At 40.7% G+C, this 25492-nt stretch overlaps 1 protein-coding gene across 2 annotated transcripts in view; it reads left to right on the top strand.

The window, feature by feature from the left end:
* tenm4 (teneurin transmembrane protein 4) overlaps positions 1–25492 on the top strand; it is a 120391-nt gene that overhangs the window by 80541 nt on the left and 14358 nt on the right. Inside the window, exons 19-29 of one of the 2 annotated variants that reach the window (XM_072453164.1) lie at positions 3016–3135; positions 7132–7393; positions 8672–8939; positions 9028–9171; positions 10233–10482; positions 10702–10722; positions 12937–13169; positions 13621–13775; positions 17124–18001; positions 22184–22356; positions 23541–23776. In XM_072453164.1, coding sequence (XP_072309265.1) covers positions 3016–3135; positions 7132–7393; positions 8672–8939; positions 9028–9171; positions 10233–10482; positions 10702–10722; positions 12937–13169; positions 13621–13775; positions 17124–18001; positions 22184–22356; positions 23541–23776 — 2740 coding nt within the window. The remainder of the gene's footprint in view (positions 1–3015; positions 3136–7131; positions 7394–8671; positions 8940–9027; positions 9172–10232; positions 10483–10701; positions 10723–12936; positions 13170–13620; positions 13776–17123; positions 18002–22183; positions 22357–23540; positions 23777–25492) is intronic. The other variant, XM_072453172.1, reaches the window with a different exon arrangement.

Here is a 25492-nt window from a genome sequence, read left to right as displayed (position 1 = left end):
TTTGGCCCAAAACGCATCTCATATTCACATATTGTGATCACTTTTCCTGTAATCCATATGAGGCCCACTCCCAGTGGCGCAGCTCGTGACACCCCTGCCCTGAAAATGTGAGCCACTTTCATGTCAGAGCCCTCTCTGGTTCCCCCATTTTTCCTTTGTCTCTTTCACTTTCTAGCTTTAAACGCTCACAACTCTGTCAGATCATTTGCTTCCCACCTACTAAGTGATATATTTTAATCTTGGCAGAACACAAGTTGTTTTTAATTTAGTTTTATTCTCAGGGATAATAACAAATAAACTAGTACACAACAGGAAATCAAAGTCATTTCTTATAACAATAGCATTCAAATAACATGTTTAAGACATCACAACTGTAGTGCAAGTGATATTTTATAAATCACTATTTGAGAATAATAGGATTTAAATCCAATTTGACTAATTGCCCATGGGCAACGGTGTAATTAAAAGATTCATGTACATTATACTGAAAGTGATTACACACATGTGCCTAATTGTGACACAATCAAAAGGAAAGATTGGCAGCTCCTTGAACAGTATCTACTGTAATGTAACTCTTTGTGAACTTTCAATGGCCGTAAACTAGTTTCAGCTGAAACTCCCTCATTGACATTTTTCTGGCTTTCAAGAACTACTCAACATTTTCCGATGTCCATTGGACAGACTAGCAGAGTGAGTAATCCCCTTGTCTCGGGAAAAGATGCTGACCATAAATAAATAAAATCAAGAATTCAGAGATGAGCCTTGAGTTTGAGGCCTTCCCCTAAAAATACCAGTGCTAATCTATTATTCATGTTGGGTATTCTTTCCCCTCCCACTGACAGATATGAGTACTTATGATGGACTCTAGGCCTTACAAGCAGTGCCTCAGCATTTTCCTCCAGTTCCTGCTCCGGTCACCTGATCAGCGTCATATTGATCCTCTAACCACTTCCTGATGAGAGTAGACATGTAGCATGCCATTTTCACATGTTTACCACTACACAGAGCTGCAGAGGTGTCACTGAATGAAACATGGGTCCGTACACAATCGTTTGGTCTGGGCCTGAACTGTAGCAGTGTCGTCTGAGTAGAGCACTAAACAGTCAACACAAAGACCTCTGGAAGAGAATGACATTGGGTGTGAACATTGACAGAGGTTTAAAAAAAACAACAAAAACTTTGCAAGTAGAGGTGGGTAAAAATGAGCAGATTCCTTTTAGTATTAATGTTGCAGACATTTCAGTTGGATGGAAATCAACATCATCTGACTATCATTATCAGAAGGCTCCACAAAATATCTAGATATAAAATTGCCATTAATTTCCCTCATAGACTTAAAAATACAAATATTATTAAATATATGGCTGTAGCTAAGCAGCTATGTGGGAAAAAAATTTGGTAAGGGTGAATGATATGTCACATTTAAAATAATATCTTTAATGCAGTTTGGAAGATATTCAACAATTGAATATTGAGTGTATCGTTTGTAGGAAAAATGCTACAAAAAGTAAAAAAAATAAAACAATAAAAAAACATTTTACAAACATTTAACATTTGTCTGAAAATGTGAAACAGTTTAAAGACATGTTTTAACATATTTCTGTTCGATTGATGTTATATTGTCTGAATATTGTCTATTGTTGTTGAGATTCTGTTCGCAGTTATATTGATATATTGAATGTACGTTGTGTTTCCCATAAACTGGTTAATTGTATATGATTATGTGTAAAATCATATTGCCCTTGGTGGATCATCAGTGAGAAAAGTTGGAGGAATGTCAACAAATGTCCTGTTTAACTTTGTAAATTATTTTGCATATAAAGGCTTTTGCAGCCGATGCTTCACGCATCCTCTGCTACTCTTTTGGGAGTATTTGATGTCAATATTTAAATCATTTGTCTTGACAGAGAGAAATTGTCTCTGCTGGTGGTTCACAGAGGCAGGAAAGAGATAGTTCCACTTTCACAACTCGGTCTGAGGAAAAGGGATGATTGCCTCTTCAAACAAGACTAAAATAAACTGTCAGAAAGAATGATTAAAAAACTCCTGCCACACCAGAGCTGGGTTAACTGTAGTCATAATTCTAAGTCAAGCTTCTCTGATTGATTTGTGTTAGCTCACTACAATTTAGAATACCAACTCTTGTTTACATTGCAAGTGGAGAGCCAAGGTCCTCTGAAGGAGAGCTAGCCTAATTAACATAAAACTGGGTTTCTGGGGACCAGGGTAGTGTGGGGTGAATGATCTTGCCTGTGGTAAGGACATGCTGAGGGCAGCTACTAACACGCTAGTGTTAATTGTTTCCAGTTTGTGGCAGTGTTTAAGACCCAAATGTATTAAAAATAGCCATGGTCTAATGAAGATGTGGCATGAAGGCATTTGTTAGGGGAGTAACTTTTTGCAAACGGTTATAGAATAGCCAGCATAAGCAGGGGTCCAGTTAATGACGAGGGCAGAACACGTCAACAGGGACGTGATACAGCAAGGTCCCAGCTCATCAGTGCAGCCAGATTAGGAGGTGAATTTGGATAACTTCCCACTATTGATTGGTGGCACTGAGGATCAGATCTAATTTATGCGACTTCTGTGCGGCTGATGTGAGCCTGGAAATCTGTCAGGCGCTTGATAACCCACCAAACGCATCTTACAATCTGCAGGCCTATTATTGTGCTCTCTTGTGTTCCGTAATAAAAAGATAAATACTTTTTTTTTAATTAGAGCGCTGCTAGAATAAACCTTCCTTATCTCATTACCTTCTGTTCTGAATTGAAAACACCTCAGAGAAACCCTGCAGGTTTCCTTCCATACTTATTTGTTTAACTGTGTGGATTCATTTCTATGGGACTGACTCAGGTTTATTGCTGCTGTTTCAATGTACTCTTGACATTATCTTGTCAAATATAAATACTATAATGGATGTAAACATAACAGTAATCTACAAAATAACTATCCATTGCATTTTATCTGAATGTACCCACCCAATTTAACTCTATATCTGTTAACTCCTTTTTTCAGTCACGCTTGTGTGATTCGAGGCCAAGTTGTCACCTCAGATGGAACGCCACTGGTGGGTGTCAACATCAGCTTCATTAACAGCCCATCGTGTGGATACACAATCACCCGTCAGGATGGGAGGTAAGAGCCACACTCCAAAAACAGGCACACATGCACCGATAGGCATCATAAATTCAAATGATTGTCAAATACCCTTGTTTGTATGTGCTGAATTGTAATGATAGAGGGAAAAACACTGTTGCCACTGCAAACTGTGCCGTCATTGATCTGTTTTGTGCTTTCATTTGGTCCAATTTTGGAGTTCTCGGCTCAATTCCCAGTGAAATCAAACAAAGCCCTTCTGGTACACTCATAAGTTATGCCTCAGTAGTGACAGGGAGGGGAAAAGGATAAAATACGCCAATTCAGAGCGGCTCCCAGAGCACATAAAACACACCGCAGATGGACATTATTCATTTAACAATTGAAGATTGAGGAAATAAAATTGAACATTGAAGTTAAAACCAGAAATGGGAAGCTGTGGTATCATTCTAGGAACTTTCATTTGGAAGACGGACAGCAAAGGCTCCAACTCTTATTTGTTGTTGTATTTTTTCGATACTTGGATATACATGCTCGGGTTGAACGCACCTAAAACAATGGGTACATTTAACTATTCCTATTTATTTGTTATTGGTAGTGTCAAAATACTAAAATGTCTAATTTTATTTTATACAAAAGAAAATACATAAATTCCATATTCTGCAAAAACGGCGGTCATTTCACTTTTTTGTAACACAATTAGTTGATAGTTTATCAGTTTCATCAGTTCACGCTTCTCTCAAATGTTAATGCTCCTGGACATGTTTTAAATGTTAATTTTGAGCAGAATCCAACTATTAAAACATATATTGCAGATCTAATGGCTGTCACAATGTTTGTCTGAAAAACGCAATTAGATATTTTGCCTAAATCATTTAGCCAAACTTAATTATACCATGTGGCAGTTCAGATACACCAGCTCCTGTTTGTATTTTTTTGGGTATCTAGTTTAGTATCTGCGTCTCGATACTTTTGACATCTCTAGTGGTAGATACATGTTTCCCGGCCATCTTGCTTCTTCCTCATATCCTCATTGTGTGTGCTGGTCCTCGCAGCTGATCCAGCCTCTCCGTCAGAACACAGCAGGGGTGGCTGTTTGCTCTGGAAGCCCCACTTCCCTCTGACACTTTTATCAGTCACTGACTTTAAAAGCCCTGCGTCTGCGCTGCCGGTTTGGCCTTGATTATTCTAGCTCCCCTTCATGTTCTCCATCTTCTTGTCAGGCCTCTATCCAACCCTGGGTTTACAAAAAATCTCTCATCTCCACCTTATCAACCGGCCTCTCCGCACTTATTTCATCTGCAGGTTTTCTTCCCGTCATGCTCTTCCTCGTCTAATCTTCCCCTCCCACCCCAAAGACGCTCCTTTCTGGGCACTTCATATTCCCCGTGCTTTGCTTGAGCCTTGAGTCTTGGGGCATTTCCTCCACACTGGCTTCCCCCGTCTCTATCTTTTTCCCATTTATGCGTGTCTCATTTTTCGCATGCATCCGTCCGTTTCTGATTGCAAAGCTCCATACCCTTTTCCCTTCCAGCATATGTGTAAACACTACTCCATCTCCCAGGTTCCCCTGTAAACATGCCCAGTCTCCTGCAACTCTCTGCAATCACTGTAAACAGGTTCAGTGCAGCGTGAAATCAGAAAAGCACCTGTTCAGCCACTTAGAAATGGGAAGGCTGTCTCAAGTCATTTTTATGATGTGTTCTTTATTGTCCAAGGGCCTTAGTTTTTTAAATTACCCCTTTACTGTCCTGAAAAGTTTCTCCGATTAAACAAAAGAGCTGAGTCAGTTTCTCTGCTGTTATGTGCTCTGCTCTCTCTTTCTTATTGTCACTACAAATATACACATTTATGAAACAAAATGCTAAACAAAATGTAGTTCTTAACAGTGGTTGCAGAGTGAAATGTTTTAAGCTTTTATTTGTTGTAATGGTGATGTTGACATTTACTAAGACAGTGGCACATTCAGTGTTGTAGAATATTCAAAATGTTACATTAGCACACTTAAATAATGATAGAGAGGCATATTCTTCATTTCATTGTGTATTTCTAAGATGGCATCTGTGTTATTAGGCTCAAATGAGTTTACAAGAGCATATAGACAAACACTAATTGAAGCCACTCTAATGAACAAGGGCCTAAGTGAAGTCCTAATTGATAGGTAGCTAATTCTAGCGTGCTCTTGCTCACCCAAACGTCAACAACAGCAATTACCCAATGCATATCTCTTTGTCCTTCATTCATTTTACCTATTAGTCCACCAAATTCGCTTCATAAATTTATAATACAGCTGAGGTAACATGGGAAATTAGTGCATATCATTTGTGTTAGTGAGTTCATTGGCAGGGATAACTCTTTAAGCCTGACGCGATCCCTGAAGGCGCACACAAACAAAGCTGTTTTGGCTAGCTTAATACATTTTGTCACATGGCTTAAGGCTGTTGTCATGATTGATAACGGTCAGCGACTCCCCTCATCGATTGGCCACGCTGCCCATGGTTATGTATCCACTAGTGTTTTCAGTGTGCATAGCCGGGGCCCTGGAGGTGTCTTTCAGACTGACTGGATGCAGCTGTGTGGATAATAGGACATTACAGTGGTGCACCATCACAACCTTCTCAGTTCCCAACCTCTGTGTCACCACTAAAACTTTACTCATCAAGGGCTAAGGACAAACCTTCAAGGGTGGGTGAACCTTTGTTGTCTGAGATGTTTACCTGCAATGCAAGAGCAGTAGAGCACCACTTCTTTTTCAGCATCTTGCGCGAACGAAGAAGGTTACCTAGTTCACAGGACACTTTCCGGGCTAGATTTTTTTTTGTACCTGAAATTTGAGCAAACACACTTTCTATATAAGGATGAGGTCTCTTCCCTGGAGCATTGCAGTGACCAGGTGCTAATTGGCTCTTAAAGCAAAGTGACAAGCGCAGGTGCAGGCACGCTGTAGTGGCGATGCAGGAGTTGTGAAAGTGCCACGGAGACTGATTCAGGTCAAAAGCAGAGGCACTTTAACATAAGAGCAGATGGGGTTGCTTTGCAGGGCTTTTAGACTGATGTTAGAGTGGACAGCCATATCGTCTCTGCGATCGATAGAGAGCTGGCGTCTGTCCCCCCCTGCAGCACAAATCTCCCACAAAATGAAAGTGTGAACAGAAGCCGGGGTGAACGGAGCCGAGCGCGAAACTTGCACTAAACTAAACCGTATTTATTTCATCGCATCATTTACGCATCGGCAGCTTTTGATAACATGTGTTCACTACATTCGGGCTTTGTTAAAAAAAAGTGTTTCAATTTCTGTTAAATATAATCATGAAAGTGGAAAGGAACGGAAAAACATATTTAACAAGCAATTTGTCTGAGTGGCTCTGTAAAGCTTTTCCCAAAAAAAACAAGGGCATCCGGAATTGGGTGAATGTATTTACCATCTTTCTCTCATTTTCACTCCTGCGACGGTCTTTTCTAAAAAGCCAAAGAGACAAAAGATTTAAATACACATCAAAGCCCGCTTCCGATCAGGCAATCATCATGCAGCCTGGGCCTCAACAAAAGCGAATGGCCTCCAACTAAATTTTAACTAGACTTAAACCAAATGAGACGCACTGATTACAAAAGTAAACTTTAAAGGATGAGCCCCCACATGTTGCGACCCCTCGCTCACAGGGCTACAACAGAAACAGAGAGACCTACCTGGGAGGAGGGTCGTGTCCTGGTGGGGAAGCAAGGACGCGACCTGATCAGCAACACTTTTAATGTTGAAGCTTTTATTCTGGCAGGAAGTATGCCGTTTTTGTTCTCGCTGTTCTTTGCTTTTCCAAAATAAAAACCTTATTGATTGTTCATTTATCTCAATCATGAATATATTGTTTAGTTGTCTGAGATCTCAATATGGGTATGGGGCGGGAGGTCTGTTTGATATTTCAAACATAGAATCTGTCAACTAATACCTTAACGCCTGTCAAATGAACACACAGCCTGTAATACATCTTTCATCGGCACAAATCAATACTCATCTCCACGACGATGTCTCTGTTGCAGTTTTGACTTGGTAACCAACGGGGGGATCGCCGTCGGCCTGCGTTTCGAGCGCGCCCCCTTCATCACGCAGGAGCACACGCTTTGGTTGCCGTGGGGACGCTTCTTCGTCATGGACACCATCGTGATGCGGCACGAGGAGAACGACATCCCGAGCTGTGACCTGAGCAGCTTCACCCGTCCCAGCCCCATCGTGGCCCCGGCTCCTCTCACCGCCTTCGCCGGCTCCTGCGCAGAGCGGGGCAACATTGTACCCGAAATCCAGGTTAATACTAGTGCTTTTTCCCGCAAACACACACCCACGCCTGTTACCGAACTCCAGGTGGGAATCTAAATGGGTCCGTGCAGAATGATTCATGCCACTCATCTAAAAGAGACTCTGAAGGCTATTTGTCTGTTAAAAGTGAAGTACTGCCTCGCTCCTTCACGGCAATGCTGTGATTTCTATCTCTCCCGTGTAATTGCGCCGCACAATGCAGAAAATTTACTGCGGGGATAGCCCTCGCTTGTTCCAGATTGATGATTATTACATCGCCTTCCTTTTTCGGCGTTTTCTTCCCAGATATTTTTGGAGCACAAATCAAAAATGTTCATTCATCTACTTAATGAATGTGCGTATCAGTTGTAACTACCGTATTATTTAGTTCAGGGTATTTACGTTTTTAAAATACATTTATATACAGTTTTGTTTTTTTCTTTTCAATTCTAAATGCATGGATTCCCTTTTGCTAATAACTCTTTTCAAACAATATAAAGTACAGTTGGTACTTTGAGAACAGCTTTTGTCATAGCATTAAACTTTCTTGTTATTGCTCTTTATATGAAACATTAGCATTGGAACCCAGGGGTATTCAATTAATGTTATTGTTATATGGATTGTAGAAAATACTGCTGTACCAACAAGCTATTGCTATTATTGAATAGTCTATGAAATACACTCTCTACTGTATATAATGAAGACATCTTTCATCAGTTCTCTAATAAAGTCTGCGTTATATTTTCTGTATATATATATTTTTTTCTTCTTTCACTTTAGAATACTATCTTTCTATCTTTTGCACATGCTATATTTTTAGACGCTCCTGTGCACCTGAATCAATGTACTGTATTCAGAATTAATTTCAGTTAATGTATTTAGTTACAGTACTACTTCATTTGGTGGTATTCAGAATGCAGTTACTTTTATAAAATCATTTAGGCTTCAAACAGCTTGGTAGTTAAAAGAAAATTAAAAAAAAGAAATTGCTCTTGCAGTGCGTGAATGTGTGTTTTTTCTTTCTCAGTGAAAAAACACATGCAGAACAAATAGTGCAACAAACATAAAGCAGTTTTAATCCTGTGGTGTGTTTTTTTTTTTTTTTTTTTCAAATATAAGACAACTTATGGTATTCCAATTATTCAGAATACAATACTGAAGATGTTTGATGAGTTATTTTAAACACGTATGACCTTTGGTAATGAAAGTGGGCCCTGCCATAGTTACTAACATAGTGGGTTGTAGCTTCACTTCCTGCCAATAAACATGCTTTGTTTTTGCATCTAGTCTCTGCAGGAGGAAGTGCCCATTCCTGGAACGGATATGAGGCTCAGCTACTTAAGCAGCAGGACCGCGGGTTACAAGTCCATACTGCGGGTGACCCTGACCCATCCCACAATCCCTTTCAACTTGATGAAAGTTCACCTCATGGTTGCTGTGGAGGGACGGCTGTTCAGAAAGTGGTTCCCTGCAGCCCCCAACCTCTCGTATGACTTTGTATGGGATAAGGCAGATGTCTACAGTCAGAAAGTTTATGGGCTGTCGGAGGCTTTTGGTAAGTATGTTAATATAATTGCTTTTACTATTTACTACTTACGTCATTTTATGTTGTTCTTATGTTTTTTATGATGTATCTTTTCTAGTATCTGTTGGTTTCGAGTATGAGTCATGCCCGGATCTAATTTTGTGGGAGAAAAGGACTGCTGTTCTACAAGGATATGAGAAAACTGCGTCCAAATTAGGTGGATGGACAGTTGATAAGCACCACGCTCTCAATATACAAAGTGGTGAGGATTCTTATTTATCTCTTATCCATTGTCTTTTGAAATTTTTTTCAAATGTATTCACGACAGCTTTATAAATTATACGGTTGACAAACAAGGCAATTTTCTTGGATCTCTCTGTCTCTGCATCCCGTGGTGGCATTTCTACAATATTTGTCTCCATAAATATGACTTACGTGATTGTACGAAGGTGAAAGGGATGTATTTTTCTATTGCTGTCAAATTACTGACCAATGCAGAAAAGGAAGATAGGATTTTGTTCATCACTGTCGTGGGTTTTGGCTTTTCTTTGGGTATCTGTGAGGGCTCATCGGAGGAGACGAGGCATACTTATATGATAAGTGCTTAGGAAGGTGCCACTTTGATCTGTCACCAAACCTGCTGAGTGTATCTTTCCACCGCTCTCTCCCCCAGTCGCCGTTTCATCATTCCTGTCTTGTTCAGGCCCGGCATTTTCGGAATCACCGATAATTTAATTGGTATCAGTCTTGCGGCTCGCTGCACCAGTACCTATGATTAAAGCATGACCCAGGGAAGCGATGCTCTGCTGATGTTTTTTGATGCACCAAATGTTGCGCTGGTCAAAGAGCTCAGGTCACCAAGTAAGACCACAAGCAGAAAAACAAGCACGGACACGGATCCTGAATTTCAAATATGATTAGACTGATCGGGCTGTGGGAACATCTGTACATTTGCATATTTGAACATTTTCCAGTATTTTTTGGCAAAACCAAGTGGGGGAAAATGTGTTTTGTGCATGGACTAAAACCACATGCAACATATTTTTACTTACAGATTTTATTCCATTTAGTTATTTTACTAAATATGAAAAGTAATATAAAGTCTGTATTTTCTGTTAAAAGAGTCTGTGTTTCCAGGTGTGTGTGTTTTTTTCATAATGCATTCCCCAAAATGTGTTTGATACATTAAAGATTTCCCCCTGCTGCACCTGCACTCATTTAAAGTGGTTTACAGATACCACCATGTTTGGCCACAACACCTGTTCCTTAAAAAACAAAAACCCAATCGATACTAAAATATATTTTGTCCTCTGCCTCTATCAGGTATTCTTCACATGGGGAATGGGGAGAACGTCTTCATCTCGCAGCAGCCTCCGGTGATCGGCAGTGTGATGGGGAACGGACGCAGGCGCAGTATCTCCTGCCCCAGCTGTAACGGGCTTGCCGATGGGAACAAGCTGCTGGCCCCTGTGGCTCTGGCCTGTGGCTCTGATGGGAGTCTTTATGTTGGAGACTTTAACTATGTGAGGAGGATTTTCACCACAGGAAATGTCACCAGTGTCCTGGAGCTCAGGTAAGAGGGGCAGCTCTCCTGAACACCTGCTAAGATAATGTGGGTCTGCCACACACGCTGTAAACATGCACCGTTTAACAGAGAATGCACTAATTAAGTACAGTTTGTTTTGCAGCTAAACCCACCTGTCTTTAATGTTTGTCACTAACTGCTTTCTTTCATTAACAACTAACATATGCCTTCTATCTCTTTTGTTTTTCTGCTTCTGTGGGAACACAGAAATAAAGACTTCAGGCATAGGTAAGCTATGTTGTGTTTATAGGGAGGACAAGGCAAAAATTTGTTATTTTATCTTCAAATCTGCTCTTTATTGGCAGAAAGTTTTTCTATTGAAGAAATTTCATATTGAGTGGACTATGTTTTGATGCATTGAGGCTTCATGAGGGAACATCATTTTATAGTTGACAGTACAATGGGTTTGATAAAACTGTGACATGTGCCAATTTATTCTGAGCAAGACTAGATAGTATCTGGTCCCAGGAACAGAGCAAATCTTTCCAGCAGCAGATCGAGGCGAGAGTACGCCTGTCTTTAGATCGCTTGTGTCAGGCCAAGGGCTATTGATTGATTTTCAATCATGAGGTCATGACTTTGGCTGAGCAGTTTGTAGTCACTTTGAAGATGAAAGGCTATGAGGCTTTGTTTTACCACCACACACTTAATAGAACCTCCTGATTTAGTGAATATCCCTTATTTTTGACTGCATATCTTTAGCTGATGTTTTGATGTGCTGAACATGCCTTTAAACATTCACATCACTAACAAAGCTGAGAGAAATGCCACTGCCTGCGTCCTTTGGTCTTTGTACTCCAAAGGCATTTGCATGCTAAAAAGAAGATTTATACTGGAGAACACAGCGTGTGGCTGTATGAAATGGGTGGTAACCTCCTGTTCATGTGTACACTAGGACTGGGACATGGTCTCAATGCAGTGTTCACCCCCTACATCGGACGCTCCGTTCACACGTTCAGCCCTGATGCAATGCCAGCATGCAGCAAAATCCAATTATCTTCAGCAAACTAGATATTGTTAGTGAATATAGATGGAGTATGCAGCTCAAGGTCAGCGAATAACATCTCATCGTTTGAAACTCGATGGGGGACCAGCACTGTTCTACATGCGACTTGCAGCTGATAAGGTATCAGCCGATTTCACATGGCAGAGAGGATGCAAAGTAGAATTGGTTTATTGAAGCTTGCTAGTGACCTACTCAAGAGAGCTTTCATTGAACCTTGGTGTACCTGCTCCGTGCTGTTAAGTAACAGATCAGTACAATTTGTCAGTGGCTGCTGGTGACATGAGCCTCAGGTTTACAGCTAAGCCGTATCAACACTGATTTACCGAAGGTCAATTGTCATTTAAAATCGTCTGCAGAAAGCCAACAATTTGAAAGCACCGGTCTTTCTTTACTTTAAAAATAATACTAAAAATACTTGGCACTGTCACACCTCTTGTGGCCTCAAGGTTAGAGCTGAGTTCTGTCTTAATCCACTTTCAATGACATCCCGCTGACAGCTTTTTTTTTTCATAATACTTATCAGCTTTGTCAGAAATGTGTTGTACCTGGCCCTGAGAATGCAGCACAGGCCTCTTAGGCTTATCGAGACTAGGTTTATGTCTCTGTCTATATCTTAACATTTGACATTTAACGATTGCCAATCTATTAGTTTCAACGTTGTATTCAAACACCTGCCAGCTATATAATTGATTTAGTTATAAGTAAGTATTTGTATTGGTACTGGTATTGCCCAGGATTCATCATGAGACATCTTTGTTAGGTTCTGACAGAAGCCTGTCGATAGATTGCATGAGTTCTACCCACGGGGATTGATTTTGCTCAGTTGTTTTGTCAGTCTGTCATTTTCTGCAACCTCCTGTGGATTCAAAGGATTACTTTCTTGACTTGGTCTGGGGTTTAATGTTTTGTGGTGGAATCTCTTGTTGATAGATGCATAATGTGTTGGAATTGCAGCTTCAACTATGTATTTGTGTATGTACTGGTAAAAAGTCATAAAGGAAATCAAAAATATACTGTGTACTTTTAGCAATAACACGGAGCAAAATAACTGGGTCAACACTGGTACAGGTTGTATTTTTGTATTCTCTCTCTCTCTCTTTGCTCCTTTTCCAAAAGCATAAACTATTCAGATTTTTTATATAATACACAATATATATATATATATATATATATATATATATATATATATATATATATATATATATATATATATATATATATATACAGACGGGATGTTAAGGGAAATTATATCATAGATGTTTTGTGCTGCTCCTAAAATTGACTTTTTGTCCACAGCAGATGTTTTTATTTTTGCAATGTCCTAACTTTCAATGTTTGAATCTTACTACTCAATCAGTTTATCCATTACATGATTGATGAGATTTGAGTAGAGGGCATTTTTATTCACTAGCTTGCTCTCTCTCTTCTTCTCTTAGCAACAGCCCAGCTCACAAGTACTATCTGGCCACCAGTCCAGTCAACGGGGCCGTGTACCTCTCCGACACCAGCAGCAGAAAGGTATTTAAGGTGAAGTCGCTCAGTCTGGTGAAGGATGTGGCCAAGAACCTGGAGCTGGTGGCAGGCACGGGCGACCAGTGTCTGCCGTATGACGACACTCGCTGCGGAGACGGAGGGAAGGCTGTGGAGGCTACGCTCACCAACCCCAGAGGTAAAGCAAATTTATGTGCACAATATAGGTATCAAAATACAGCATTATCTCCTCAAGCTGCTTTATGCCATGTTTTTGTCTTCACATTTTAATCCAAAGCGCTCCGGATAAAATGTGAACCTTTCTTATCGCTAAAGTTATTATACTGTGGCTTTCTCACATAATACTGCAAAGCTTTATTGGCGTCTGAAAGAGCATTAGAAATGAGACTGTATTGATGAGATTTCTGTTCTAATTGAATCGATATCTACAGTAGGCGTCATCTATTTGGATGTTTCTATTGTTCCCTGTTATTGATTCTAAAAATCAATTGAAGCATTAGTTTCCAGGGCTACTGTTAGTCTTTACATTTTCACCGCAGTAAGAAACCTTTTATTGTCATTTAGAGATGTGACCTCAAATTAAGTTACTGATAATCTAAATAAATAATGGTAATTTTGCCTCTCCGCAGGCATTACTGTGGACAAGTACGGCGTAATCTTCTTCGTGGATGGGACCATGATTCGCAGGATTGATCAGAACGGTATCATCTCCACTCTTCTGGGCTTTAATGACCTGACCTCTGCCCGACCCCTCAGCTGTGATGCTGTCATGGACATTTCTCAGGTACGACCCTCTGTGCCCTGTGCAGCCGGTGCAGGCTTTTTAACCTCTATCTCTCCTTTACTGACCTCGCTCTTCACTTTGCCTCTGGTCCCAAGTGAGCTTTTGTTCTGAAAGTGGAAGCTACCTGCCCATTCCAAAAGGCAATGTCTACTTATAGGCCCGACTCTGCGCTGTAGTCTGTGCTCTAGAATTAATGTTAAAAATGTATGTATTTTAATGACAGCTATAATGAATTTTCTGTTAATACTTTATTGCGAGTTCTTTTGCCAGAAGTATTGCCTTTAAAGAAGTAGTCTTTTCTTTTGCTAGCAAATGTATAAAAATGTTTTGGAGAACTGAACAGAAGCAGTGATTTGAGCTCAATCGATAGCGGCACTCGAGTCCCGGGGCCTGCATGTTTGTGTCAAATGTCCACAGCAGCCCAGTCAGATACAGTGTTGACCTACAGCTGCAGGGAGCAAGGAGGATGACCCTTAACCCCACTGGCCACTGATTCATGCACACATGTTCAGTAATGCAGGCAAACACATAGCGCTACATAAGCAGACACACAGCAGCGTGTGTAGCACTTCCCCCAGGCAAGGACACTGTGCTGGGGTCACTCCACGGACGCTCTGTTGGAGGTGAATGCACAGCCCCTTTGCACTCTCCAGCTGCCTCTGCACTATTTCCCTTGGACTATTTATGTAATTCAAGTAAAGTCTTCCACAACAGTAATTTTTAATTTACAGTAAACGCTGAACAGTAATGGCAGGCGTTTAATTAATATACTGTATATTCTATTCTTTATAGTTTTAATTCAAAACCATTTAACCAATGAAATGAAATGGTATGCGTTTAAAACAGCATTGTGGTAGCAGGGACAGGGCAGGTTTTGAGGTGAGCCAATGTCTTATCTTTATTTAGGGGAGCCCTGATCCAAGATGTAGAACTGGGCCCCCGGACGCTGCTCTGTGGAGCCCATTGCTCCTGACAGCATTGGAGGATGGGTCTAATGCAGAGGACAGTGTAATTTAACCTTAAACACCGATATAAACGCAGTGTGTGGTAAATTTATGGACATTTTGTAACATCATAATGTAAGCATATCATTGGAATTCAGATATTATAAAACATAGTCATATATTAGCCTAGTATCATGTGCTTTGTTAAAGCTCAATCGTGGCAAAGTAACTAACAACTAAGCAAAACTTTTTGGTGCATTAGATTAACATTTGAGTCACATTTTGTTTTGTTGTGGTACACGGCCAGCTGTCAGGTCTGTAGGGGACTCTGGGAGTAGAGAACCTTTGTGTATATCGTAGTATGCATTCAGTGGATGACGCTGCCCATTTCAAGCCCTTGGGAAACGCCTTGGCCCTTGTAACCTTTACCTCAGCAGCCCTTCAACACGTCCTTCATACCTCTGTATACTCTCCTCGCAGCAAGCTCAAGGCATCACTGACAATGGCAAATCACACTGGCTCTGCCAGCAGAAGACAGTAAAAAGCATCTATTAAATATTCATCTCACCCCTTTCAAACACTCCCCGCGCCTGCCGTTGGATCAGCATTTCTCTGGAGGAGCCTCATCACAGTGGTCATTACTTTTCCGGCCCTCACCTGTTTGAGACCAAAAGGACTCATATTTCTGTCGCTCATCTGATAAGGAAGGGCGTTGATATCTTGCCATGCCATCTGTGCACTGCAGCAAAACTCTGTAACCTCTCTCTTCATAAACTTTTTATTACCACGCCCAAGGACAGGAACGTGAACTTGTTTAAAAGATATTTATATTTGTTTTGTCTTGTTTTGATGAATTATTTTATGTCTGAAGTTTTAAAAATATTCTTGGCACAGCTGCTGTTGGGTTCAGAAATGGAGGGAACCCATGTCTTAAAACCACATAACTTAAACACATTTCACATAAGAAAGCTTTATCAGAGCTCCAGGTGTGACACTCAATTCAAATCTCATGTATTCATCAAAAAGTATCCTGCTGGCATGAGAAAACAGTCGTTACAGTACTAATGGAAAATGTCATTAAAGTATATGTATATGTATATGTATAAATAGGTCTAATTTGATTCCATTAGGTGTATCGTCGACTTGCTGACAGCTGCCCCACTGCTGAACGGTGAGGCAGTGATCGGGTTACAGCATATGGGACAGCAGCTCGGGAAATATCCCCTCATCAGTCAGAGTGGCGTGAAAACCTCCTTACAGGCAGCTCCCCTGAGTCACTCCACACAGCCTCATGAAATATTTAACCGCCAGTGTTGACAAGAAATAGGTTTTAAGAAATAGAAAGTCTCCCTTTAATTTTCTGGTAAATGCATTTCTGTTCTCTCAGAGGCAGCTTATGTTCCTGACAGACTCCTCTTTGTGATATGTGCCCAATGTCTTTTTGTGTTAAACTCCTGCATTTTGAGGTGAGAATGAGCTTGTGGGACCGTTTCAAATTAGATGATTTTTTTTCTTACTGTTCATCATTGAAACAATGTGTCATTTTCTTAAGGGGATTGAAGCTTTTGATTTGATTTATTATTGACATGCAAAAACTCATCAAAAGATCACATGGTTTATTCATTTCATGCAATTACGAGAATTTGATCACCTTCCCAGTCCTCATTTTTCTTTGTGACAAAGAGTACCCAAAGCCATGCCAAGATAGCATTTTTTATAATAGACGTGATCTTGTCTTTGTGCTGTGGACCAGGGATTAATCAGTCTCTTTTGTTGGTGCGCCACGGCTTGCATTGAAATATGGCACTTAATATCATGGTCCTAGGAGATCCTTCTTGGATCATAAGTGAAATGGAGACTGGTGAATTGGATGAATCCAATCATTCCAATTTGTTAAAAGCCTGATACATTGTTTAGGGAACAATAAGTCATCATTTAGGTGGCCATGAGACACTCCTTCATTTTGTGAGTGTTCTCCTGTTCTTTTCAAGGACCCATACAATCTTTTGTCATTACAAAATGAATAACCCATATAGGGGAAAACTGTGCAGTGACGAATGCACCGAGCAGGCCTTTGGTGCTGCCTCCTCCTGTGATCAATGGCTCTGTGCTTTTTCCAGTTAATCTGATCATTTGAATGATCTCTCCTTGTTCTGTCCTCTGTTTGCCAGTGTTATCTTTGATCTTGGAAGTCATCATTTTGTGCTCTCCCCCTTAAGATGGAACCCACTGCTATTTATTTCTTATCCGATTATAAAATGTTTCTGCCTCTTTGTAATACACAATATCTGTCGGCTGTTTACACCTTTTATATTGCATTGGGAACATTTTCCTTTGGGGAAACTCTCTGGTAAAAGATAAAAAATCAATACTTAGCTCACATTGGTATTATTATCTTTTACAGGTGCGTCTTGAGTGGCCCACAGACCTGGCTGTGAGTCCCATGGACAACTCCCTCTATGTGCTGGATAACAATGTGGTGCTGCAGATCTCAGAAAACCACCAGGTCCGAATTGTGGCCGGGCGCCCCATGCACTGCCAAGTCCCTGGGATTGACCACTTCCTCATGAGCAAAGTGGCTATTCATGCTACACTGGAGTCTGCTAATGCCCTGGCTGTCTCCCACACTGGCGTTTTGTACATCGCTGAGTCAGATGAGAAGAAAATTAACAGAGTCCGACAGGTGTCCACCAATGGAGAGATCTCTATTGTGGCTGGGGCCCCGAGCGGCTGTGACTGTAAGAACGATGCAAACTGTGACTGCTACTCCGGCGATGAAGGCTATGCTAAAGACGCTAAACTCAATGCTCCATCTTCACTGGCAGTGTGCCCAGATGGAGAACTTTACATTGCAGATTTGGGCAACATCCGAATCCGCTATGTGCGCAAAAACAAGCCATTCCTGAACCCTCTCAGTATGTATGAAGTGTCATCTCCCATTAACGACGAGCTCTATCTCTTCGACTCCAATGGCAGCCATATTTATACTCAAAGTCTGACTACTGGAGACCATTTGTATAATCTTACTTACTCTGGAGCAGGAGACCTGAGCACCATCACAGATAAAAACAAAAATACAATCATTATAAGGCGGGACACTACGGGCATGCCTCTGTGGCTTATGGTTCCTGATGGGCGGACATTTTGGTTCACCATGGGAACTAACAGTGCTCTGAAGAGCGTTGGAGCTCAGGGTCAAGAATTATCCTTGATGACCTACCACGGCAGCTCAGGACTTCTAGCAACAAAGACGAACGAGAATGGATGGACAACCTTCTATGAGTAAGTAGCCAGATAATAGTTTGTATATGTTGTTGACACTTATTGACAACCGAATATCGCCTAAGCAACTTCATATTAGGGGTGGTATTGACTAAAATGAGGGTCTGTATAAACAAGAGTCTCAATATTAAAATGATAGTGTTTTGATATATTACCTACCGCCACCATGAACAGACTCAAGGCCTAAGTTTCATATTTGCTAAGATTAAATTGATTTATCTTGATTACAAATATGTCGGTGTAATCCCTCATTCGTCCAGGAGTGTCCATTGTAGAAAAAGGTTCAGTTGTAGTTATCTGGACTCAGATTAGAAAAAACTAGACGTTTCGACTCTCATCCAAGAGTCATTGTCAATAAGCAAATTTAGGCCAGAACTCAGATATTTATTCTATTCTGTGGTAAGCCATGCCCACCGGGGGGCCCTCCTGAAGTAGACAAAACTCTTTGTTTCAACAGAAACTTACCCTCTTTGTTTTCTACCAAGCTAGCCTTTTGTTTACTCTCAGTCCTTTAATGGGCTATTAGTCTCCCCTTTGTTTTGTGTGTCCCTGGCTCTCTCACCCTGAGTACCTGATTAGCATCCGAATGCTCTGGACCTCTACCTCTCCAGGGATTCAAGATTTCATTTATTTTATTTGATTACAAACCAACTTTGGTCATGACATTTTATGAAAAAACCTATATACTTACAGAGTTGTGTCTATTGTGGGTCAATATACACATGATTAAATAGGCATTTGTTTTAATTATGACGGCCATACATTTCTGCTAAAGAAGATTATGATTACATTTAGTTGTCATGATTATAGCAATTATACTTAAAATATTACTGAGGTCTAGATTATTTGTTATTATCTTTACTATTAGCATGCATTCTACCAAAACGGTTGTAAGTGTAAGAGGATGCATAGGAAGAAACACTTGAGGTAATAGTTTTTCAAGATGTTTAGTTCTACCATGCAATCTGTCCTGAAGCTGAAGTCAATGGGGATTCTCTGCTAATTGGATGATTTCAAAAAGTTTGATTAAGCAGATAAGCTGACCAGGCATCTGTTACACCTCGCTGCAGTAATATAACACTTTGACATCAATTCAGCGTCTCCAGTTAATTTAGGCAGACGTGTCGTATCTACCTGCATTGCGTTTGGTTGTCATTTGAGACAACGATGCAGTGAAAATGGCACCCAGAGCAGCCAAGCACGGGCATATCTCAAGTTAGAGTTGATTGCCTCCAGCCTCAACAAAAACAAGTTCAGTGGGTGGTTAGGATAGACAATTATTTCTCCTGGCTCTTCAGAAAATGGCTGCCGGTGGTGACAAGCGCTTGGGAGTCTTGCTTGTTTAATATGTGAGCGATGCACAGAAGACACTGGAGGATTTCACCACCAGTAAACGAAAACCCCCCAAAAAATGCCATTAATAGGTAATAGGTTGCGTTTACGTGACATCGTAGCATTGGTAAAATCCCTACAGTTTAAAATCGAGCTGAATGACAAGTCAGATATTGATGTTTGAAAGTCAGGATTGTAGATTTGTTAGCCTTGGTTTATGATTAATGTATCTGTAATTACTTGGCCGATACACATGAAACTACATTTTTCACTGTGAGCATGAATAAACAGTAAAGTAAAACAGTTTTTCACTCTAGCACTAAAGACGTGATTGTTGCCTGTTAAAAGGACATTAAGCTGCAAAGCTAATATGGCAAATGTGTGGATTAATATCTAACAAATCATGAAAAGGTTCAACATTGATGGATTTCAAAAACTGTGAATTTCCCATAGAGTTATATAAAGTCCCCTGCCCTCCATCTGAAATGATTGCATCACCAACTTCAAGAGCCTGAACCCATCCTATTCAGACGTATAGTTCAAATTCAAACCTCCAAATTCCTAAGCACAAAATGTATGCCCGTTTTTTTAATTATTCCACTTTTTTTGTACTATTGCTGCAGTACTTTCCTGAAAACACAAGTTACAAACACTCAATCCTCCATGTGGACCTATGTACCGCATCTAATTGAACAAATCATTTCCCTTTTTCTGTTTGCCTCGTACATTTCTGTCAAGATTATATTTACCTCCGAGCCGTTCTGCACACCAATCTTTCATTAAGAGCCAATGAAAAGCGGTTGTTGTTAAATAATTAGCTTTGAAGGTCACTTCTCCACCCGCGGGTGTAAACAATAATTTGCCAGCATCACAACGTCCATTTATCTCTGCTCTCCAAAGTGCACAGCTAACCATTTTAGCCATATTAATTAATGCCTGCTTGCATCCTGTAACCTATAGATCTACAGAGGGAAGCACAAGGACAAAGTGTAGTACAAAAGAGATTGTGTGTGTATATATTTGTGATGTCACCCTTGACCACATCATTGTGCATTGACATTTGCAGCATACACAGATGCTCAGCTGCCCTCCTGGCGTTTTTGCTGCTATGATAAGTGCTTATACTTAAAGGTTACTGTTAATCCATTCAATCATGTATTTTTTCACAGGAGGCTTAATTGCAGCTTTAACCTCAAATTAAGGGGGCACAAATGCTCATTTTTATGACGTGTCTGTCAGTTGTTCTCCCATATCAAAATCAATAAAATAGCAAAATCACTTTATTCATGCATTTGGAAGGAAATAGAGACACTTCCATCCATAAAAAGCACAATCATCATAGTACATAATACACAGAACTTTAAAAATCCACAAAACAAGCACTGCCTCAGCACAAAGCAGATACTGACAATACAGAGAATAAATACATTTGATATTAGTTTTACCCACAATTAAAAAGGCAAAATTACGCAACGTTGATGCTACACTATGCTAAATAATCCAATCCTTAAACTTTTAATGCCATTTTAATTATGTATTTTAAGTATAACATATTATTCTTATTTCTTGTGTTAGAACTTTTTTCAAAATGTCGATTTAAAAAAAAAAAAAAAGGAATAATAATGGTAAATTGTACAATAATAATAACTGGTAAGATGTAGTAATGGGCTTGTTGCATTGTCCCTGCATAAAAGGTCACAGAGCCTACATGTGACACAAGGTGATGCAATCTGAATGGACTTGTGGCTATCCAGGGGGAAAGCAGCCGTCTCCGTCTGCCGCATGCCGTGCCCCTGCGTGCCCTTCGTGTCCACAGAAAGCAAGCTAATAGGCAGCTGAGTCGAAGCAGGCCACAGCTATTAGAGCTCCGCAGTGAAGCTCAAGGAATGGCTCCAGCTCACGGCCCTAATTGAGATTGAGAGACTCTGGGTCAGTGATCAAACTGGGCCGCCCAGAATGAGGTCTCTGTCGTGTGGGCGCGGTCTTTTGTGGAGAGGTGAAGCCAAACAGGAACACTCTCTTTGTCCAGTAAAAGGAGAAAGCAGGACACGTCTCATAACCATCCACCACCAAGTCCTCCACGCTCAGATATACACCTCCTTCTGTTTAGTACTAGTCAAATCAGAAGTATTCAAACACTTTCAATATCATTTTCGGGGTTATTTTGTCATTTTTGCTTCTCTCAAGTATATTTGAAGTGAAATAACATTCCACTATTTCCATCTGCATTGGCCATGGAGGAAATATCAGTAAACCAATAGCAGATATCCCCATTATTACTTATTATGGCATGCAGCAACATTGAAAATGGTTTTCTGTTCTCTCCGTACAGATGAAATTATCATTCTAAATAATGTACCATTCTCTAGCTCCTACTTCAAAGCTCTCGCAATCTTATTTAAACCGTTCATTTCCCATTCAGGCTCTTATTTGTGACGAGCACACTGATTTGCATATTCTCAGGAACTTCATTTATACTTAGTTAAAAATATTTAAAACTATAATATATTCACAAACTCTACTTTGAATCTAGAATTGCATTAAAATAAGCTGTTGCTGTATTTGTTTAATATATGTATATATGTATTGTTTTTAATGTATGATACAATGTTATGTTTTTTCCTACTCCTTTCCACCCAAACCTCTCGCACTGTATCTGATTTGGCCCTTGATCAGTAGTTGTATAGGCAAGTCTATCTTTTATTTCAGATGAAAATAACCGTATAAACGCATAGCCTGTGAAGTCTCCTCAACACTGTTTGTTATTCTGCTGTGGTAGTACTACTCTGCAGTTTGCGGTGACATGCCCTGCTTGGCTTCTCTGGCTCTGATCAGTGTATGTCTTTGTAGGTATGACAGTTACGGGCGTCTGACTAACGTCACTTACCCCACGGGCCGCGTGAGCAGCTACCGAACGGATGTAGACAGCTCAGTCCGCATCCAGACAGAGGGCTCTAACAAAGAGGATATCACTGCCACCACCAACCTGTCAGCCTCTGGCACCTTCTACACGCTCCTGCAGGGTGAGTACTTTACTGCCCTAAAGCAGGGCACAGGTGCTCACACAAGGCCAAATGTCCCCAAAAACATCTTCAAATAACAACTATTATACAATAGTAGTTCATATATGTTTTTAATATTTGCGTTAAACATTTGTGTGAAAACTCTGATTATGCTATAAATTTGAATTGGTAAAATCTATCAGTTCCTTTTAGTGTTTTTTTAATTTGGAGCAGGGACAGTTATAAATATGCAAATGTCAGCAGCATTTAACAACAGTAATCCACAGTAGAATTTTATTAAAGTGCCTGTACAAACTTGCTATGAATCATCTGACCTTTCCTTTCGATAAATTCACCCTAAAGGCCTGGGCCTGACCCCTCAAGTGTCTTTATGATGAAGAGAGGTTAGAGTGAGGTCAGCACTGGCACCTCTGCCCATTTCTCAGCAGCACTGCAGCAGTATGCCCAGAGCAAAAGACAACATAGTCATTTGGAAAATAGCTGAACTTCATGACATGCTAAATTGTTACTTGTTAAATAATTCATGCGTGATAGGATTGATAAGCCATTCATTTTGTGCTGGCCTTAATGGGAACAGTATTAATCCTTGCCTGTGTGTGGATGTACAGACAGGAGGCAGAAAGGAGGCGTCAGCTGATGAATGTGCATGAGATGCACAGTGGAAGCATTAGTCACTGGTCTGAGGCTGTCGTCACCTGGGGACAGTAACAGACAGGCTCAGATTTATCCCTCTGACTCTGTATGTGTGTTTGTGCGTACGTGTGTGTGTGTGTGTGTTTGTGCGTGTGCGTGCGTGCGTGCGTGTGTTTGTGTGTGTGTGTGTGTGTGTGCATACTGTATGTGCTGCACCTTGCCTCTCTGTGGCCACAGGCAAGCCAGGAGCTTTGATAGTTTTCATTCCCCTATATCCTCCAGGCAGCCGCAACAGCTGTAAAACTTTACTTTACTGGTGCTGTGAAACCTCTCACTATTGATCTTTGTTGTCACAGGCCCAACATTATTGCAGGTGTTCAGTTAAATACTGCCTCTAAAGGCCTCCTTTCTGCTGAGCCACCATTTTAGATCATTATGCTTTAGTCTTCCGTTGGTAAACATTAGATTTGCTGTTATGTATCAGGGAAAGGGGCCTTTTTTTTTCATTGTTTTACTATTTCCTAATCTTTATGCCTCATGTTTGTTCCTAGATCAAGTGCGTAACAGTTATTTCATTGGTTTGGACGGCTCACTGCGCCTGGTGCTCGCCAATGGGATGGAGGTGTCGCTGCACACAGAGCCCCACCTCTTGGCTGGCACCGTCAACCCCACCGTCAGCAAGAGGAACGTGACACTGGCCATTGACAACGGGCTCAACCTGGTGGAGTGGAGACAGCGGAAGGAGCAGGCGCGCGGCCAGGTCACTGTGTACGGGCGCAGACTCCGGGTAAGCTTTCACAGTTGTACAAATACACAAACACAGAGTTTACGCTGTACAAAGCAGCCCAGTATTATTCTGCGTACAAAACCGCTCATGGAAATAACATTAAATTAATCAATTACTCATCATTTTACATATATATATATATATATATATATATATATATATAGGCTATTATCATGATGTACATAATGCCTTGAACTGACTCTTTTATGTGACAAATTCTATTAAGGGATTTAGGCTGTTTATCAAGCAAAGCACAACTTTTGTTATTGCCTCACTGGGAGGTGGCAAGGTGGTAGTACATTTAATAGCCCTCCAGACGTGAGAGCCTCTAATGTATGTTACAGACAATGGCCCCGGGGGTGAGATGGGAAATGGGAGCAGCCTAATGGCAAGAACAGAAGGGATGAACAGAGCGGGAATCATTGGGCGACCTTGAGTGGCATGTCAAGTGATATTATGTGGGTGGCTGGGCGAGTGTGTGGCAGCGTGGGGGCGGCGCTGCTGAATAAAGAGCAGAAGAGAGGCACACACACACACACACAAAAGAGGCAATGTGGCCCTGACTTCACAGATCTGCCTTGTACAAACAATGAGGCGAGATGACGACGGGAAGCTGAAATGCTGCCTGTTGTCTGGAGCGGCAACACAGTGACTGCTCATGCAAAGCTTTGTTAGGCAGAGACTGTGTGGTAAACAGGTCCTCGGTTCACCCCCACAGAGCAACACGTGACACTCGGGTTTCCCTCGTGCAGCAGCTCACATTTTTATTATGTTTGATAGGCTAAAGTGGAAGGAGTGATACAACAGGGTGCTTTTCTGCTACTTCTAAACGTATGAATACAGGAAAGAGGCAAATGATTAGTTGTAGCGCTGTGAAGCCAAGAGGAAACGTGTCGCAACTGTGCGTCTTTACAGAAATGGCTTACGCTTTCAGTCAGAACAAACCATGATTGCAATATTGCGTAGTCCACAATGTTCAAATTGATTTAAAAAAAACAAAAACCCTGTGACCTGCATTACAAAAGAACTTTGATTTTCAGACAATGACGATTTGAAGAACAAAAAGCACAATGAATTGGTTTTGAGTAAAGATAAAAGGCAAAATTGTCTTTATTGTTATTTATTTGATAGGGACAGCTACAACAAACATGGATCAGCAGTAATCTGATGCAGCTTTCAGAGTGTTTATGGCCATGGCTAGTTCACAACACCAGTCCCTTAACAGATGAGGTTTCACTATGTTTGATGTTAAATAAGATAAGATAAGAGTGTTAAAACTATTAAAACAACCTATAAAAACAGTGGATATGTAAAAAAGACCAACTACCGTATTTTCCGGACTATAAGTTTTCATAGTTTCGGCCGGGGTGCGACTTATACTTATATTTATACTTATATACTTACACTCCGGAGCGACTTATATGTGATATTATTTGTTATTTTCACACTTGCAACTGCATTTCATACTCCAGTGCAATTTATGTTTTTTTCTCCTCTATTATGCATTTTTTGGCTGGTGCGACTTATACTCCGGTGCGACTTATTGTCCGGAAAATACGGTATTTTATAGGACAGCAATATTTACTCACGCATCCACATACTTGCCACACATATACACTTCACACACTGTTGCGGTGGTTCAGGTGCAACTCCATTCAAACATTTAAATAAAAGTTTGAAATACTAAATATTAAAAGTACTTATATTTTAAGTTTT

This window comes from Eucyclogobius newberryi, unplaced genomic scaffold (assembly GCF_026437365.1).
Source record: "Eucyclogobius newberryi isolate DKJ021-1_F unplaced genomic scaffold, fEucNew1.0.hap1 SCAF_10, whole genome shotgun sequence".
Lineage (NCBI taxonomy): Eukaryota > Metazoa > Chordata > Actinopteri > Gobiiformes > Gobiidae > Eucyclogobius > Eucyclogobius newberryi.
Note: the sequence above shows the minus strand (reverse complement) of the source record. Positions and strands in the feature narration are given on the sequence as shown.